Raw genomic sequence first — 18,202 nt, forward strand, 5'->3', positions numbered from 1 at the left:
TCTTGAAACACACATGGATGACGTAGTGCGTCCTCCAGTGGTCGGATATATATACAACACATTTTATTGGAGCGTACCACTGTGCTGTGATGTGGGGGGGATTGATATCGATAAATGCGTTTAGTGTCACTTTGAAGTTATAGTAAAAATATAGATACACCACGGAATATTTTCCATTTTTAAATGATACTCAAATAATTACTATCACTCCTAAATCTGTAGCTTTATTTATTTTTTCTGACAAGAGTTGAGTAACCCATGACGACATTTAAAGTGGTAGCGACTGCCTCGTCCTATTTCCTTCTTCGTCTCTACCAAGCTAGCAGCAGCCATGAGGTAAGCTACACATGTAACCTTTAAATATGTGGTTTTAATCTAAGATTATTAAGATATGAATGTATTGAGTTGTTAGATTTGTTGTTTAAGACATAAAGGACGACTCTAACTCTGTTCGGCTTTGAGTAAAGTCGCTTATTTTTGTACCAGACTGCATTTAGCATGAGGCCTACCTTGGTGAGCTAGCCTATGAGCTAACCAAGGCCAAGCAGCTTTATTTGTAGAGCACATTTCAGCAACAGGGCAATTCAAAGTGCTTTACATACACATTCAAGAACATTGCGACAGAGTGCAAAAGCACATTAAGACATAATTAAAACAGTTATAAAAACATTAAAGATTGGAAAATAAAAACAAGCTAGAAATAAAAGCAGTATAACACACAATAGTAAAAGCTCTAGTGCAGTATAAGATCATTATCTGGTTTAATAAAAGGCAGCAGCAAACAGGAACGTTTTAAGCTTTGACATGTCCTAACATACTGATACACCACAGGTAACTTAGCAGGTCAATCACCTGGCAATAGTGCAATTATTTAGCTTGTTTGTCTAACAAGATTGATCAATAATGTCAGTTAAATTAACTAACATTAGCTGTAATGCTACCACTACTTTTGGATAGGTGCCCTTTTGCAATTGGCTAAATGGCTAGTATTTATTTGTCAGGCACTGCCACTTTGTTTTGTTATAGGCAAACTATAATATAGCCCCCAGGTGACTGACTCTGTGTCCCACTCTTCATAAATAAAAAATACTGCACACCTGTCAATCAGTCTGCCACATCCTATCAAACCTGATGAGCGACTCACCTGGCAAGCGAACCAATTGTTGCACCGTTTTACCAAACCAACCTCACTGAATCAGATAATGGAGGTAAATTGGATGTTAGTAGTTAAGCATAACCTGTTTAAGATCAGGTGCATACTTCTTCCTTAAACACAATGACACCAGGTGCCTATCAGTACTTGGGACAGGTGGGTCTGATTGATAATTAAATGCCAGTTGCACTTGGCAAAGAGCACCTGGCATTTTATGGTAATTCAACAAAGATTTACAGTAGTAGATCTTGAATTGGGAATTATGAGAATACTTGTGTTTTGTGTTTATTTTTTTGGGATGTGCTTTTATTTGTAATCCAGGTTTTGAAAAGTGCCAATTAAATAGAAGCTCATGCCATTAACTTTCACTTAGCAGTGACTAAGCGAATGAAATATTTATCTATTAAATGAACATACTTTGTTTTTATAAGTTAACCTAAGGTAGCCTATTCTTTCTCTTTGGATTGATCATTCATTTCAGTCAATACAAGAAATTGACCTCAATGCGGAGTTGTGCAAGTTCAAAATGTCAAAACTAATGAGATGACACACAACTACTTGCTGTAATACACCCCCTTTTTGGGGGGTTTAAATTCATAGATAATCTTAAAGGCACCATAGGTCTGTATGTGTCTGATACCGTGCAAAACTAATATGCAAACATTCTCAGGCTCCAGAAGCGCTTGGCGTCCAGCGTGCTACGCTGTGGCAAGAAGAAGGTGTGGCTGGACCCAAACGAGACCAATGAGATCGCCAACGCCAATTCTCGTGAGTTGTTTACTTTGCATCGGAGAGCATTTGTGTGGTTTGGGCCCTATAGGCCAGCATCTTTTAATATTGTATTTGTACCACAGGCCAGCAGATCCGAAAACTGGTGAAGGATGGACTGATCATCAGGAAGCCTGTGACGGTTCATTCCCGCGCCCGCTGCCGCAAGAACACATTGGCACGCCGCAAGGGGCGTCACATGGGTTATGGTGGGTAATGTCACTTTTCCTCATTTCATTAAAACACATGACTTTAATTTGCTTTCACTGACTCTACATTGAATCATGTACTAGCACATTTAGTTCAGAATATTAGTTGTCCTAATAGTCGCTCAGTTGACAAAATTTAATCACTTTTGCATGTTAGTTTATTTTTAGAAAAATACACAAATTTGGCCATTTAATTTTTTGTAATATATATCATTATAATACGTAATTATTTCCCCTCCTGCCCAGGTAAGAGAAAGGGTACCGCCAATGCTCGTATGCCGGAGAAGCTGTCATGGATGCGGCGCATGAGAATCCTGCGTCGTCTTCTTCGTCGCTACAGGGAGTCCAAGAAAATTGACAGGCACATGTAAGTGTGAATTTCAGCGCTCCATTGCTGGTGAATAAGCCAGTGTAGTTTTTAATTCCAGTTTCAGGACGAGGCGTTGAGACGCTCTGAGGTATATTTTCTGTTTCCTCCAGGTACCACAGTCTCTATCTGAGGGCCAAGGGTAATGTCTTCAAAAACAAGCGCATCCTGATGGAGCACATCCACAAGCTGAAGGCAGATAAGGCTCGCAAGAAGCTTCTAAGGTAAGTTGCTCTTTTTCATTGTGGTGTTTTGTTTTGTTTGAGATGTTATTTAATGATTTTACTGCCATAGCTTGCTCTTTCTTGAAACTCACGGTGTTACTGTCAAATTAATTTTCTCCACACCTCCCTTTACTCACCCAGTGACCAGGCTGAGGCTCGCCGCTCCAAGACAAAGGAGGCCCGCAAGCGCAGAGAAGAGCGTCTCCTGGCCAAAAAGGAAGAGATGATCAAGAGCTTTTCAAAGGAGGAAGAAACTGCAAAGAAGTGAATCTAAACTGAAAGTTTTTTCTTGTCAGATTCCCATTTTTCTTGCTAATAAATTTGGATAAAAGAGTCATTGTTTGATTATTATTATTATTGTCTGCCTGTCTTGGTGTTAAAAATATGCTTCATGTGAGGGGACATGAGGTACGGTAGCACTGCTGTGGCTGTCCGTCGTGTAGTGCAGTGATCTCACCTCAAAGCAGTCACTTTTGTAAGACAGCATTGTTATAAAACATTTTTTCAAGAATGCCAGTTCATTTCTTGAGACTTTATCATTGTCATAATTTATACCTGAACAAAACGAGGTGGGATAGGCCTTCTACTTTTTATTTCTTAAAATATTACCATATATAATGGTGGGATACTTCAGCACTTCTATTTCAGAGGAGGGTTTGTACAGTAATCATGTTCATGGGGCTAAGAAAAGACTCTAAACTGCATTCTTGTGTTAGTGTTCTCAACAGTCCAGCAGGTGGCGGCAGAGCACCAGTATCACGTACAATAATATCAGATGTCTACATTTCAGTCATCCAGATATTTAAAACACTAAAAGATATCTGCAGATTTAATAGTGGCTCAATCTATTTTGCCACTAATCCCAAAGGCGTCATAAGCTTCATGAACAGTATTCAATCACATTTTAGTTCTATATCTACACCAGCAGGCTACTGTCAGACTCAAAGATAAGCAGTTTCTGGGCAACAAAAGAGTAATAAAAGTGACTTATAGGGCTGCAACTAACTAGTATTTTCATGATTAATCTGATTATTTTTTCAATAAATTGATTAGTTTTCTCTATAAGATGTCAGAAAATGGGGAAAATTGTTGATCAGTGTTTCCCAAAGCCCAAGACAATGTCCTCAAATGTCTTATTTTGTCCACAACTCAAAGATATTCAGTTTACTGTCAAAGGAGTAAAGAAACCAGAAAATATTCACACTTAAGAAGCTGGAATCAGAATTTAGACTTTTTTTTTTTTTTTAAATATCCGAACCAATTAATTGATTACCAAAATAGTTGTCTATTAATTGAATAGTTGACAACTAATTGATTAATCGTTGCAGCTCTAGTGATTTATCTCATATAAATTATATCCTGTATTGAAAACAGTTACATTCCAATGCTATCTGATTCTGACTATTGGCTGTGGTTCAACCTCAGAAATAAACGTTGTGGGTGTTTATCTTGCTCTATATTAATCTTCTGTGTGTAATACAAGCAATTAATAACAGTTTTTTGCCACTGTGTTGAAATGCATCTTTTATAAAGCACTTTTGAAAACATCCATATAGTATGTAATGATTACTCCCTTGCTGAAGCAAGGAGTCTTGAAGTTTATAGACTATTTATACTTGTTTTATTTAGGACCTGCACTTTTAACCTATCAACCACTATTGAATTCAGCACCCACCCTGCAAAGATGGGGTCAACCTATGTTGGGGCACAATAAATGAGAGTAGAACCTACTCTGCCAATAGGGTGCATAGAAACTGCACAAATGTATGGGGTGCAATAACAGAACTATAATTGTCAGTGAAGCAAATGATGCACCTCACATCTTGCTAAATCTTTACTGTACAAACTCGGTCTATTCTGTATTTGCACAACCTCCTCTTGGATGGTTAGCTAATTGAACATAGAGTACTGCAACACTGTTTAGGCATGACGTCTTACACAACTGTTTGTCAAACAGGAGTTGTCCAGATGTTTTTCTTAAAATGCCTCCACACATTCTTGGTCTTCCTGTGCCTGTGTGTGTGTTTGGTTGCCAGTCTTAATGTGTGTGTCAGTGATGCATTTCATCCATGACTTATCGATTTATAACTAACTAACTGTGTGAGAAATCATTTGGTGTCAGTCACTTTGAAATCAGCTTGTGCTGATTGCAGTTGACATTGGTCAGAAACCTCAGAGAGGTGAAGAACATGGCAAACTTTTCAAACTGCTGATTGTTCCATGCTGACGTACCCAAACAATTATGATAAACTGCCCTAAAGTTTGATTAATAAATGATGTAGCTATTAATTAATAAATTATTTTCTCTGCTTCACTATTCCTGAAGGCAAGTTAACAAAGTCTCAAACAACAATGTATCACACCTTTGTACAAACACTGGCCATGCTCCAGCTTACAGCCACTGACAACCACATTAAAGCTCAGCTGCTGACGCTCAAGTCATCAAGTCATTTTCACTTCTTGCTCAGGCCTTGAAGGATTCCTTGTTGCGTGCTCCCTGGAGAAGGTGTGACTGAAGTGTTTGCAGATGCAGCTGTTGCTAACCAGGACAGACAGACATGCTGCTGTGTGTCTGTGGTTATAAGAGAGAGGATTCTCCTCAGGTCGATTCAAAGCAGATGATATTCAGCAATTCAGATTTTACGAGATTGGCACTGGTTAACTTGAATTTAAATGACTATCTGCTATGGATGCATATACTAATGACATACTATAGTCAGGGATCTAGAAATGCACAATTCACATGGCTTTTTAGGTTTTTGGACGAAGAACTTAAAGAGGACCTATTGTGCTTATTTTCAGGTGCATATTTGTATTTTGGGTTTTTCCTAGAACATGTTTACGTTTTTTAATGTTCAAAAAATGCTTTATTTTTCTCATACCAGCTGTGCTACAGCAACTCCCCCGCCCCACCCCCGAAAAGCCAGGTCTGCTCTGATTGGTCAGCTGGCTCCACTCTGTTGTGATTGGTCAACCGAACCAAACTCTTCGGACTCCGCTCCAGCTCCGCTCTATAGCTTCATTTGAGGGCGTGACAAACTAGCCGCTAGGCAGGTATTATGCAAATGTGTTACTTGGTGACATCACCACGTTACGGGAGAAAAGGCGGGACGTCAATCAAGGCGTTTCAGGCAGTTCAGGAGCAGTGTTTCTTCTTTGGCCTGGACTTTGTAACTTTGCAGACCTTTTACATGCACTAAAAAAACTATATAACACACTAAAGCGAAGGGGAAAAACACAAAAGCATAATAGGTCCTCTTTAAGGGTTGAACGTTAAAGACTTAATTTTCTCCCACGACCTGCCCTGGAGAGTTCACTTCCCATTCACTGGCAGATGTTTTTCCCCCGTTTTAAGTCTGAGTTGTAGCAGCTTCTGTTTGTGGATCATGATGCACCGTCATGCATAAACAATAGGACCACCAACCTTTAGAGGCTGGCAGTGAAGATCCCTCATGTTTAAAATCTGGGCTTCAAAGGCCTTGAGGAGCTGGAATGAACACAGCATAATGCATCCGCTTACCTTGACACCCTGATTTAATTTCGATACACCGTAGCTTAACATACTTTTACTAAAATGCAATTTATATGTACGACATCATTACTAAACGGATCTGCAATACTGTATAAAGACAAAACCATCCATTTAAAAATAAATGTGCGATCTCCAGAGAGGGATTGCTGAAGGAGAAAACAGGCTGTGTGCAGCGGGGCCATTTTGTTGCTCGGTTAATGTATTTCTTCATTACCAGGAGGCACTCCTATTTCCTGAAGCGTGAGCCTTAATGGGATTAGATAAGGGGAGGAATATGAGATGAAACCAAGCAGCGCTCTTTATTACAGTTGGCCTTCAACCCAGGCTAAACAAATGGAGAAGAGTTCAGGAGATCTTCGATAACTATTGAAACGAGGAGATGGAAGTAATTAAAAAGGGAGATTATTTTTAAATGTAAAAACAGTTATCTAACATCTCAAAGCTTTACCCTGCACTTGGCAGTTTGATGACCTCCTTTGGGCTCTCTCTAATGAACTGTTGGCCCTCATCAGGTATCAGTTAGACCTTTATGGATTTACACGGGTTGGTAAATGTCAAGTTTAATGTGCACGTGATAATCCTAACCTGACAGTCACCTGCCTATAAAGTGACACTATTATCCCTCATCCCTCTCTGTCAGTCTCTTATCTACCACACAATCGCCTATATTTATTTTCCCTTTCCTTGCCTCTGTTAGCTAATTGCTTTGGTTTATATATAGGGAGATATAATACCATCATAAAACATGGGAAGGATTTAGGAGGTATCTTTTCAAGGGATGATTGAAAGAGGGATTAATAGTGTTCAATGATACAGATCACAGATCTATCGGACTGACAGTGCTGTCAGATGTTTATTCCAGATAGACGCCTCAGCCCTGTCGTCTTAAAACCAGGTCTCGTGCTTTTACACTTTTGCACATGCACCAAGACACTATTCAGTACTAAAAGACATCTAAAAATCAATGAATTCACAACGTATCTTGAGTGTGCTGGCTCAAACAAGGGCATTACTAATGATCTTCCCACTGAGCAATAGATGTCTTTTCAACATGGCCTATATGCTTTAGCTCTGATATAGATCACAGGATATATTGGCTACATATAGCCCGGTTTTAGACCATATTTAAAAAACATCATTACGTATTTTAAAAATGCATAAAAACCTGTAAATATTTCAGGGGGTTCTCTGTGGGTTGTTTCAGATCAGTGTTTCAAAGTGGCAGTTTTCTGGTCACAACACATTTCGTTCCACCTCGTTGTCATTGCTTTTACGTTTCTCTTTTTTACCATTTACACTGAAAATTAAGATAATTCAGCAAATACAGAAATTCTCAAATACACAGGCTAATTGCTAAGATAAAGGTTAAAATATTCAGATTTCCTGTATGGTTACAAGAAGATCTGCAACAATAATAACTATTTTGAAAATTGATTAATCATTAAAGTAATTTTTCATGCAAAAATGGTAGAAAATGCCGTTTTCAGCCTCTCAAATATGGAGATTTCCTGCATTTCTCTGTTTTATATCATGTTAAGCTGAATATTTGGGGGTTTTTGTCTAACAAAACTAGACATTTAAAGACATCACATTGGAATTTGATAAACAGGGATGGTCATATTTCACTATTTTCTGACATTTCTTACACTAACTGATTAATCGATTAATCTAGAAAATAATAGGTAGATTAATTGATAATGAAAATAATCGTTATTTGCAGCCCTGGTTACAAGCCAAGTCAAGTAAAATTAGATCAAGAACAGATCAATAGTTAACTTAAACCACATTTGATTGACAGATGTTATTCTTCAAAGCACTCTCCTCCGCCTCCTGTCTCTGCTAAGAGGTCTCATTTAACATTTTTATTTCCCTCGTAAAGGGCTGTTAAAGTGGTACAAACACAGTTGTCAGTTCTGATTTGGAAATTTACAGCCACCAGCTTACAGTAAAGAGCGAACCAGACGAAATGAATCAATACAGCTATAGGCAGCGGCAGCTACAGCAGTAAACTAAATGCTTCATTTAATATTAAATGAGTCAGCGATGCTCATTCATCAATAACTGATTAAAATGCTAAATAAATCTGTTTTCTGCTGCACGATCAGATGATGATTCATTTTCTCACTTTTACCGAGAAGTGTGTGAAATTTAATTAGGCAGTGTTTGGTTGAAAAATGCAGGACGAATTCAGTTTGTTGACAGCAATGACCAACGCTCAACGCTCATTACATGAGCATCCCTCTTCACAGTGAAGGTAAAGGTGCATGTAAACAGTACTGTATACATTGTTGTTTTCTAGTGGGCTATACAATCAGATGCAGTTTGAAACATGAACACAACAAGGATGAAAAGAAGAACAGGCCTCTGAGGAGAGAAGTGGACGAGAGTGAGGGTTGAAGCTGAAGTTCAGGAGGAAGACAACGTCATCATCAAGGTAAGGTGGCAGCAGGGTCATGGGTAAAAGGGTTGTGTCTGGAAGGTAACCCTTAAGTTGTGAAAACAGGATGACGACGACCTATCCTAACCTTAACCATCTGAGGTCATTCAATGCCTAAAGCTGCCTTCACATGATGAGAGATTTGCTCTTTGCATCACCTTGAGGTAGGGCACAGAGCCTTGCAGAGGCAGCACGTAAAATATCTCCCCAAAAAGAGTGCAATTAACGCCATTCACTGTTTCCAGGCAACAGTTGCACCAGTTGTCTTTGGTGGCGCTTTGAAAGGTCAGCGGCAACTGAGGTCAAAGTGGAAATAATATGAACTTTGAACGCAGCACTCTGTGGCGATTTCAAGCGGTGCGCCACACCAAGGGTAGCGCCCAAAGAGTATAAAAGCACAGAGGCGAAACTCTGGTGCTGTTTTGACAAAGGCCGCCATTCTGGACCAAAAACGCCAATGAGTCTATAGCCATGAATTCATAAAGAGTAAATCGGAGGATAATTTTTTTCGAGGTAAATCAACTTCCCAGTATGAACACTTAAAAAGCCTTCATTTAAATTGTTGTGTCCTAAAAGTTGTAAAATGAACTAATAGCTGAATCCAGAGTTTTTTTCCTCAGCATAATAAACGTGCATCAGACCCACAGGACTGCACCGCCCTGCAAGCTCATAGGATATATCCGGTTCTGCCAGCTTCCTGTAAGCTGTATGCGGCTGTAATAAAGGATATATTGGCTGTAATTCATCACTTTTATGATCTTATAATACACCCATGGGCTGTAGCCTATGCTGTAAAGCCTGTACCGTGGTGGATGATGCCGCCCAACTACCTAGTCGGGCGGCACCGCTCTAGGAAAACAATGGCACAGCCAGCACAGAGCGATTTTACCGCTGATCATGTGTAGACGGCTTAACCTTAACTATTCAAGGTCAATGCCTAACTTTAACCATCGCACAAGAGATTCGCAACTTGGGGGTTACCTTCTAGACACCACCTTAAAAAAGTAATAATTAAACAAACATATAAACATAAACAAAATGTCTGCAAGTTTAAGAACTTTGTTGTCTACGGGATGTTCGGAGATCAAAAAGTAATTTAGTCTGGAGATGAACGTGTCCTCTAAACTGTAGTCACATTTTGTAATTCCACTTTATGCAGCGCCGACTGCTTCATCACTCTGTTCCATATCAATATCACAACTAAAGGAAATAGAAAATAGTTCCACATATTTCACACCATCTTCATCTCCTCTATATTCTCTTTCTCAACAGCTTGCACTTTCCTTTGTAAAAAAATACCAAGCTCTTTCCATCTTCAGTATGCTGAATGTTCTTGTCTTTTTCATCTTTTTATATTTGTCATAACAGAGTTGTTGACTTGGGCGCGTAGAGTAGAAAAAAGTAGCTTCGGCTGATAAGCAAGAAAAGCATCTTTAGCTAAACAGAACAGCCCCAGTTATCCTCTAATCCCTGCGCCTTGAAGGCAGAAACCCCCAAAGTCTGAGACACTCTTCAAATTGAATAGATTAGTTTAGCCCTTCACACCGGGACAGGACATTTAGAGGGTCCTCTGAGGGAATATGACTAAATTGAGGGTTTGACTGAACTGAGCCTATTGTATAAGGAAAACAAAAGACTGCTGGAATGTAAAGTGTGTCTGCATATATATATTTATTTATGGGCTGAGAAAAGAGCTGAGGCGGAGTAGCTGAAAAATTCATATCTTCAGATCCACAAATGCACCGTAATATGAGCCGCGGGGGGAGCGAGAGCGAAAAGGAAACCTGTTCGGTGGATTTCAAGTCTTTTTCTTAGCGACTTAATGGATTTGGAAGTTCGCTTTCAAGATTTGAGAGCATGTTGGATTGAGAAACCATTTAAGGGCAGGGAGGGCTGAGGTTGGGGAGGTGAGGCGTAAAGAGGACCTGTGGCGACACACTCTTCGATCATGTACGCCTGAGAGGAAACACACAGCTGTAGAAAGAAGACCTTCCAAGTTTCCTCTGTATAATGCCCTACAAAGCCCAAAACACAGTGACTACCTATTTAGTCAAAGAGAAGAATCTGACTCTTTCACCCTTGTTTTATCATAGGCCTATCGAGTGCTACAGGAATGAGTCCTAAAACCTGGAAATTAGTTTGCATTTTAGCACTTCTGGTTCCTTCGTCTGGAACGTCTGAATAGGTTTTTAAATTAGATGCCTGAAATAAGGTCTGTGGTTAGCACAATCTTAAGAGAATTTAACGTTTTGTTAGACGATAGGCCTATAAAATGCGTCAGTAAATATCCCACTTGTGAATTTTGAAGCTTTTATAGGCTTATGTCTTAATAAAAAGGTTGCTAACAAGTGGCTTAATGATACTACAATACGTCATCACACCAACTTTTACAACCTCGTTGTGTTTACTCACGCTCATGCAACCGTGGCGTAGTTCGTTTATAGCCTAACGTTAGCTTTTTACCTCCGGTGATTGCATTCACACTTCAAAAATGATAAAAGCTTTGTGAAGATTATTTTGCTGAACAAACGTTATGATACGTGTAAGTATCATAAACGTTTGTTTGCCTCAGAGCTTATTTTCTGCAAGGTAAGTAGGTCCTCCCTTATCCGCAGTGACGATTGAATACAACTCATGTCAATCAAATATATCTGAAATTAAACGAGTTAATTATGAGTGAGTGGGCACAAACATTTACTGAATTTTGTTTGTGTTTTTGACCATAAAATGACAACTCATTATATTTTCAAAACCCCACCAAATGCTGACAAAAGCAGCCCAAACTTCATCTACCAGCCCGACTTCATCAAAAGTAGCCCAATTTGGCGGAAACCAGCCCAATCTGGCAACACTGATCACGATGTTGGCCTAAGCTACAATATATCATCCTCAGAGGGTGGTACAGTATTGTGTGTGCCAGACTGAGTAAATGTGTAACTACAAAGCAAGTAAGTAACTGGGAAACCAGGACACTTAGTGACAAAAAGAGTGTGTTTACCCAATAATTAGGGAGATAGAAACTCTGTCTTTAGACTGTGTTACTAATGCAAAGTAGCAGCTTAGCGTGGAGATAAATCACCGGAGGTCCTGCGTTCATTAAATGCATGAACACTTAAGCAAACTGACCTTTTTAAACCTTCTTGATCTGGAAAAAAGCAAGCTGGGAAACGTACAAACACTCCTCTGCAGCCATAACGGCCACGTCCTCTTGACCTTGTCCCTTAATCGTGCTGCTGCTCGACCTTCCTTGATTTTCATTTTGCGGCCGAGTCAAGAGGCCAATAATTACATCCAAGCTACATAATGGACAAAGGTTAAAGATGAAGTGGAAAAACATAAGTGGTCAGTAGCCTATACTGATGAAAGGGTGAGTTGAGTGAAGTGCTGCAGGGTTTAATCCTGTTGCAGTGAGGAGTTGTGGAGTGGAAGCACTGAGAGCAGGTGTGGAGGTGGGCTGGATCTGCAAGACTGGAACTTAGTGTTGTGTTTTCATAAGGTGTCATGGGCTTAATTAAGAGAAACATCTGTGGCAACCCATGAAATAGCCATCTGGCATACGGGCCAACTTCCTGGGTAGACATTCACCTCAGTTTAAGGGTACAGTGTGTAGGATTTGATGGCATCTAGTTGGCCACCGAGTGCAAAACCGCTGTTAGCCTCACCATAATCACACTACTTTAGAAGCAACAGAAGTCAGACGGCGGCTGGCGGTACCACGGTTTAGCACTGTGGCTCACGTTACCGCAGTTTCACAAGTGTGTACAGAACTATAGTGGTCTTCAGGTAACGTCAAAACGTTAAAGGCTCTCTCTAGAGCCAGTGCTTGGTTTGGTTCTGGGCTACTGTAGAAACATGGCGGTGCAACATAGCGGACTCCGTGAAGAGGACCCGCTCCCTATGTAGATATAAAGGACTCAGTCTAAGCTAACGAAAACACAATTCTTAGTTTCAGGTGATTATAAAACTAATGAAAACATTATTATAAAACTAATGAAAACATTATTAATATTATATTCCATTTCTGCAAATAGATCCCCTGAAATGTTCCTTTAATAGGATATAAAGACAGTGATAGTTACTGTTGGACAGGAATGCACTGGACTTAACTGATATGAGCAGAAGGAGAAGCAGTCAGCAGGTTCTATTTATGCAGAGCGGTTTCATTTTCAAAGGCAGATCTCTTGTCAGTTCTTTGGTTGCCTCAGTCTGCCTGTGTGGTTTTAGCTCTGCAAAGAGAGAACAAACTCCTTAAAAGGTGCTCTATACGATATTTAGAGCATTAATATAGAAGCAAACAACTATTTGCTATGTAAAGATATAGAGGAGTAATGTCTACCTGAGCAGAGAATGAAGTCGCCCCCCCTCTGTGTGTGTTGTAATCTGAGCTTCTCCATGCTTTGTTGACATAGCCGGGCCGGCTGCGTGTTCCTTTTAGTGCATATGAGCGTGCCCCACTGGCTAGCTCATGGCCGCCGTTCTGCAATACGTTCATACGGCGGTTACAGCTGATAACGCCGTCCCAACCGATGGCGGAAGCCCGTTTGTTTTGTCCTCCCTGCTTCAGGTGTGGTCATGTGATCTATTTCTGGGGACTTTTAACAGTTACAGTACAACCACTATAGTCACGCTTTGACTTGAAAATATAAACTTAACAATAGCAACGTCCATTCCCATAATTTCCTAATTTTTGTGTTGAAGATGTCATGATTATATCCCTGACAGTGGTCTACTTTGAGGAGCTGCATAGGGTCAGTTCAAGGTTACGGGCCTGTTGATTGGATGCTCTAATTTGTGGGATAAACGCTGTTAGCGAGTAAAGACGTGCTTGTTGTTATCAGGAGCAATCAAATCAAAATAACATGAATCCAATCACTGGTGGAAAACAACTTCAAAAGACGACCTTGTAGGATGGCAAAGCTGCAATTCAATCAATCACATGATTTAAAGGGTCAGTTCGTATATTAGCCTGATATTTGGGACTGGATACAGGCTATAAAAATGTTCCGAATATTTCTCTAATAATCACAGTAATGCTGAATAAAGTGCAAGAGCCAACTCTGTTGGCTAAAGAGCTAAGTTGGCAGCAACACAAAAACACATTTCCATTGTCACATGACCTCATGTTATACAATTTAAGGGCAAAATATAATAAGGCTGTCAATAAGATTTTCTAATAGCACTTTATGTATTATTTTGAATGTTTTTTAAATGTTCTCCAAATAAATACATCAAAACATCCTTTCTGAAAGTGTCAAATATCTATTTCTAATCATAATATGTGTTATTTTACCGCGTTATTACCTTCATTTGAGCTGTTCTTCTAAAAGACAATGGTTTTTATGATGGAAAAGTGATATTGGAAACTGTTCAGAGGCACGATGGTTTGAAGCTAATCCATCCTCATAAATAAAACTCTGAGAATAAACTGTAAATCACCGTAGGCCTCCCCTAAAATGCTCATTGAAGCAAAGAAACATATGCGATTCCTCAAATCTACCATTCCCAGTGTAGCATGGTTCAAAGACAGCTTTCATGCATCAACTTCGGGGAGCTATTTTCTCCGTCATGCTCAACCTCTGAGATCAACTCAGAGGAAATACGCTGACTTTCCACCTTTCAGACTCTAAGCCCTGGAACTCAGTGTACCGTCTTTTACCTCTGGACTCGTGGCCACGTGGCGTTCGTCCCTGTCACCGAGAGTGTGTTTGTGCAAGCAGCATCCTGAGAAAGCGGAGGCAAGCCTCAGAGGCAGGAGATGAGACCATGCATTAAACATGCCATCTCCGTGTTCCTCCTTCATTTTTAATGGTCCAGTTGGCTGGAGGTCTGGAAGAATGTAAACACGACTGGAACCTGAGGATGGTGACGACAACATAAGATAGGGAGGAGGAAAAATAACACCAGAATTCAGGTGTGCATGGTCATCAAAGGCTGCAGCTGGAGCATGAAGTGTTGATTAAATAACTAATAATAGTTCCTCTGGTTTGGCAGTTGAATCCATTCACTTTGTTTTTTAAAGTTTAAGAGTGTTTTCTGATTAAAAATGTAAACTTAATAGCAGGGGAACAAACCAGATGGTGATTACAGCTATCTAAAGCTAAAGCTGAATAATGAGTCACAGTTCTTTCCCTTTTATTTCAGCAGTTACACAAGCCAGGCCGTTGATGTTCTGACTGGGAATGAGTGGAAATGGGTCGGTTATATACCGCAGGGCTCACGAGGGAAAGTGGAAACAGGTGAGCAGGTGGGTGGGGAAGGTCAGTTGACTGGGGGCCTTTGTCAAACCAGACCCTCCCCAAGCTTTGGGATAAAGTTCCCTCCTTTCGACGGAAACTGTCGTAACTAGGGCTGTCAAAGTTAACGCAACAATAACGCGTTAACGCAAATTTGTTTTAACGCCACTAATTTCTTTAACGCGTTATTGAAACTTGTGATTTTTAGGTTGTAGCGGGCTCAAATTTAAAGCTATAGTGGAGATACTGGCATCATATGATACTAGAAAGCCTAAGGAATACATTGGCACCAAAATGTTATACTAGCTTTTTGTGAAGGAGGTCAAATAACGCTCCAAACTTACGCAAAATTTTGGTGAGAAAAAACTGGCATGGCCATTTTCAAAGGGGTCCCTTGACCTCTGACCTCAAGATATGTGAATGAAAATGAGTTCTATGGGTATCCACGAGTCTCCCCTTTACAGACATGCCCACTTTATGATAATCACATGCAGTTTGGGGCAAGTCATAGTCAAGTCAGCACACTGACACACTGACAGCTGTTGTTGCCTGTTGGGCTGCAGTTTGCCGTGTTATGATTTGAGCATATTTTTTATGCTAAATGCAGTACCTGTGAGGGTTTCTGGACAATATTTGTCATAGTTCTGTGTTGTTAATTGATTGCCATTAATAAATATATACATATATTTGCATAAAGCAAACATATTTGCCCACTCCCATGTTGATAAGAGTATTAAATAGTTGACAAATCTCCCTTTAAGGTACATGTTGAAGAGATAAAAAATGTGCCATTAATTTGCGATTACCTATGGACAATAAAAAGTGTCACAGTTTTAAGAATCAAAAGAATATGCAATATACAGATAAATGAAATAACTAAAAAATAAAACTTACTCCTATGCTTCTGTGGTGGCATTTCTTCTCTCTTTTTGTAAAGATCTTCTCGGTTTTAACTCTGATGTTTACGAGCTGCTTGGTTTTTGCAACAGTCCCCGTAAACACTTAACAATCGAAAGAACATACCGTTTTCTAGACTAGACATCCGAAATACAATGCAACCATTAAGTTGTTAATGTCTGTTTGATAATATTAAATGTCAGGGAAAGAGAGGCAGGATGTGACTGTTTTGGTTCAGTCTCACGGCTCTCATCAGCATGTAGTTTTCGGCAACAGCTGGCAGCTATGTTCAGCAAAAAAAAGCTCTAAAAGCAGTAAGCTACCTACTCAGCACCAAATGACAGATAAAGTTAGCGACTTGCTGGTGAATAGAGTGGAGAAATTTCCTTCAGGAGTTGTTGGGGAGACCAAACCAGAGCTAAAGGAAGAGTGTATTGGGCTTACATTTGTCAGGTGGACACAAACACAACTACAAATGAATGCATATGAGCCGACTGATTCCAGGAAGCATCCACAAAGTATGATATTACATAAACTGAAGCCAGATTTTCATATTTCAAGCCTTGTATGGATTTGTGTGTAATATCCTGTCACATACACTGAATTAAACAGACAGTAAAAGGAAGGGCAGGGGTAGGAGATTATTTTTATTTGCCTGTGTTTGATGCATGGGTCTATAAGGTGTTTTTTCTCTGCGCCTGTCAAGCACCAGAAAGCTTTATTTCCCTGTGACAGTGCTTTCCTCATCCTCCTGCCCGCGCCTATATAATCAAGTGCTATTTTAAGCACGGATTTTCTCCCAGAATTTGCATTGTTGCTATATTCCTGCTCCTTGTTAATGCACTTGCGCTGCAATCGTCACCCGAGTCTGTCCAGCAGCTGCTGCTCAGTTCAAAAAGAAGTGTGAACGTTATAGGACACATGAGATGATAGAGTAACAAATCACACATTTAATGAGCCATTTTACTTCATTGTGATACGCTTCGGACCAGCCTCTTTGATACTCGGGATAGGATTTGTTGCCCCAAAACTAAACACTCGAGTGTTTTGTCGTGATGTTGATGGATGTAGCGTGAAAGAAGAGTGAAAAATGATTTGCTAAGGGAGAGACAGACACTCAGCCTCTCTGCTTTATCGCTGCCGTTTGAGCCACAGAAATTTGAGAGAAGGATTTCAAACCTCCTCTGCTCATTGTCACGAAAAAGAGAGAGAGAGAGAGAGCGGTACAGTAAGTGCAGAGCACCGTGCCATCTTGAGCACCAAAGTCAGCAATTTTATGAAATGTAAGAGCAGCTTGATGTACTGCCAGTTGCACACATTTCTGTCTCTCTCTCTGCAGAGACGAAAATCACATTTGATCCAATTTGATAACAGAACTGGGTCATGATTTGAGAAATGTTCCTCACACCACAGCAGGGACACACACACACACATGCGAGCACACATACACACACAGTCTTTGCCAGCTTAGTCTATGGCCTGCCAGCAGCTCCTCCGTTGCCAATTAATTTTATTGGGAGTTAATCATATTATTTATGGTCATTAAGAACAAGAAGTCCTCTCAGGCTCTGCACTGTCAAGTCACATGAAATAGCTCCGTGTACGTCTGTGGTCACGAATGGAGACATTTTTCTGTTTGGATTCAACGTCTTATTAATTTAGGTGTGAAATTACACACTGAATATGAGGTTAAAGTGCAGAGTTTCAGCGTTAAATTCTTGTTTTTTTAATTGGAAAAAGGGCCATTTAATGTTTTTTCTTTACAGTATTTTAGTCATGCTAGCAGCTCTATGGATGACAATGTCAGTCCACCACTTTTGCCAATACTTCTGTCTTTAAACTTTTGAATGTTTACTTGTAAGAGTATTTTTACAGTGTGATATTGCTACTTTTACTTAAAGGGCACATATCATGCTCATTTCCAGGTTTATACTTGTATTTTGGGTTTCTACTAGAATATGTTTACCTGCTTTAATGTTCAAAAAACACATTATTTTCCTCATACTGTCTGTCTGAATAGAACCTGTATTCACCCTCTGTATGAAACGCTCCGTTTTAGCACCTGTCTCTTTAAGGGGCGGTATATTGTAATGAGCCTGCATGTGACATAGGAAGGGGGCGCTAAATCACATGTTTTCTGATCCAGGCAGCCCTCAAAAAAACAGTTTGTGCGTTGGTAGGTAGTCCAGATACCCAAATGTATGTACACAAGCACTGAAAAGTCAGTTTTTCATGATACGTCCCCTTTAAGTAGAGTAAATGATCTGCATACCTCTTCCACCATTGGCTTTACATTATAGTAATTCCAGCATTTCTGAGGTAAAACGCAGTTTGACAGAGCGACACAAACTGAGGAACAAAGTATGAATTACTTCTCAAATA

At 39.9% G+C, this 18,202-nt stretch overlaps 1 protein-coding gene across 1 annotated transcript; it reads left to right on the forward strand.

Annotated features, from left to right (window-relative positions):
* The first annotated feature begins 202 nt into the window (after positions 1–202).
* Positions 203–3,058, forward strand: LOC141758275 (large ribosomal subunit protein eL19). Its single transcript, XM_074619498.1, has 6 exons — positions 203–336; positions 1,824–1,921; positions 2,008–2,130; positions 2,377–2,497; positions 2,611–2,721; positions 2,863–3,058. Exons 1-6 carry the CDS (start codon positions 332–334, stop codon positions 2,987–2,989), a joined length of 585 nt encoding a protein of 194 aa, XP_074475599.1. The 5' UTR covers positions 203–331; the 3' UTR covers positions 2,990–3,058.
* Positions 3,059–18,202: the final 15,144 nt, after the last annotated feature.

This window comes from Sebastes fasciatus, chromosome 20 (genome assembly GCF_043250625.1).
Source record: "Sebastes fasciatus isolate fSebFas1 chromosome 20, fSebFas1.pri, whole genome shotgun sequence".
Taxonomy (NCBI): domain Eukaryota; kingdom Metazoa; phylum Chordata; class Actinopteri; order Perciformes; family Sebastidae; genus Sebastes; species Sebastes fasciatus.

Excerpts from the sequence above, each read along its gene's own strand:
- LOC141758275 (XM_074619498.1), top strand. Across the intron at positions 1,922-2,007 it reads GATCGCCAACGCCAATTCTC|GCCAGCAGATCCGAAAACTG; the intron begins GTGAGTTGTTTA and ends TTTGTACCACAG. Across the intron at positions 2,498-2,610 it reads AAGAAAATTGACAGGCACAT|GTACCACAGTCTCTATCTGA; the intron begins GTAAGTGTGAAT and ends TGTTTCCTCCAG.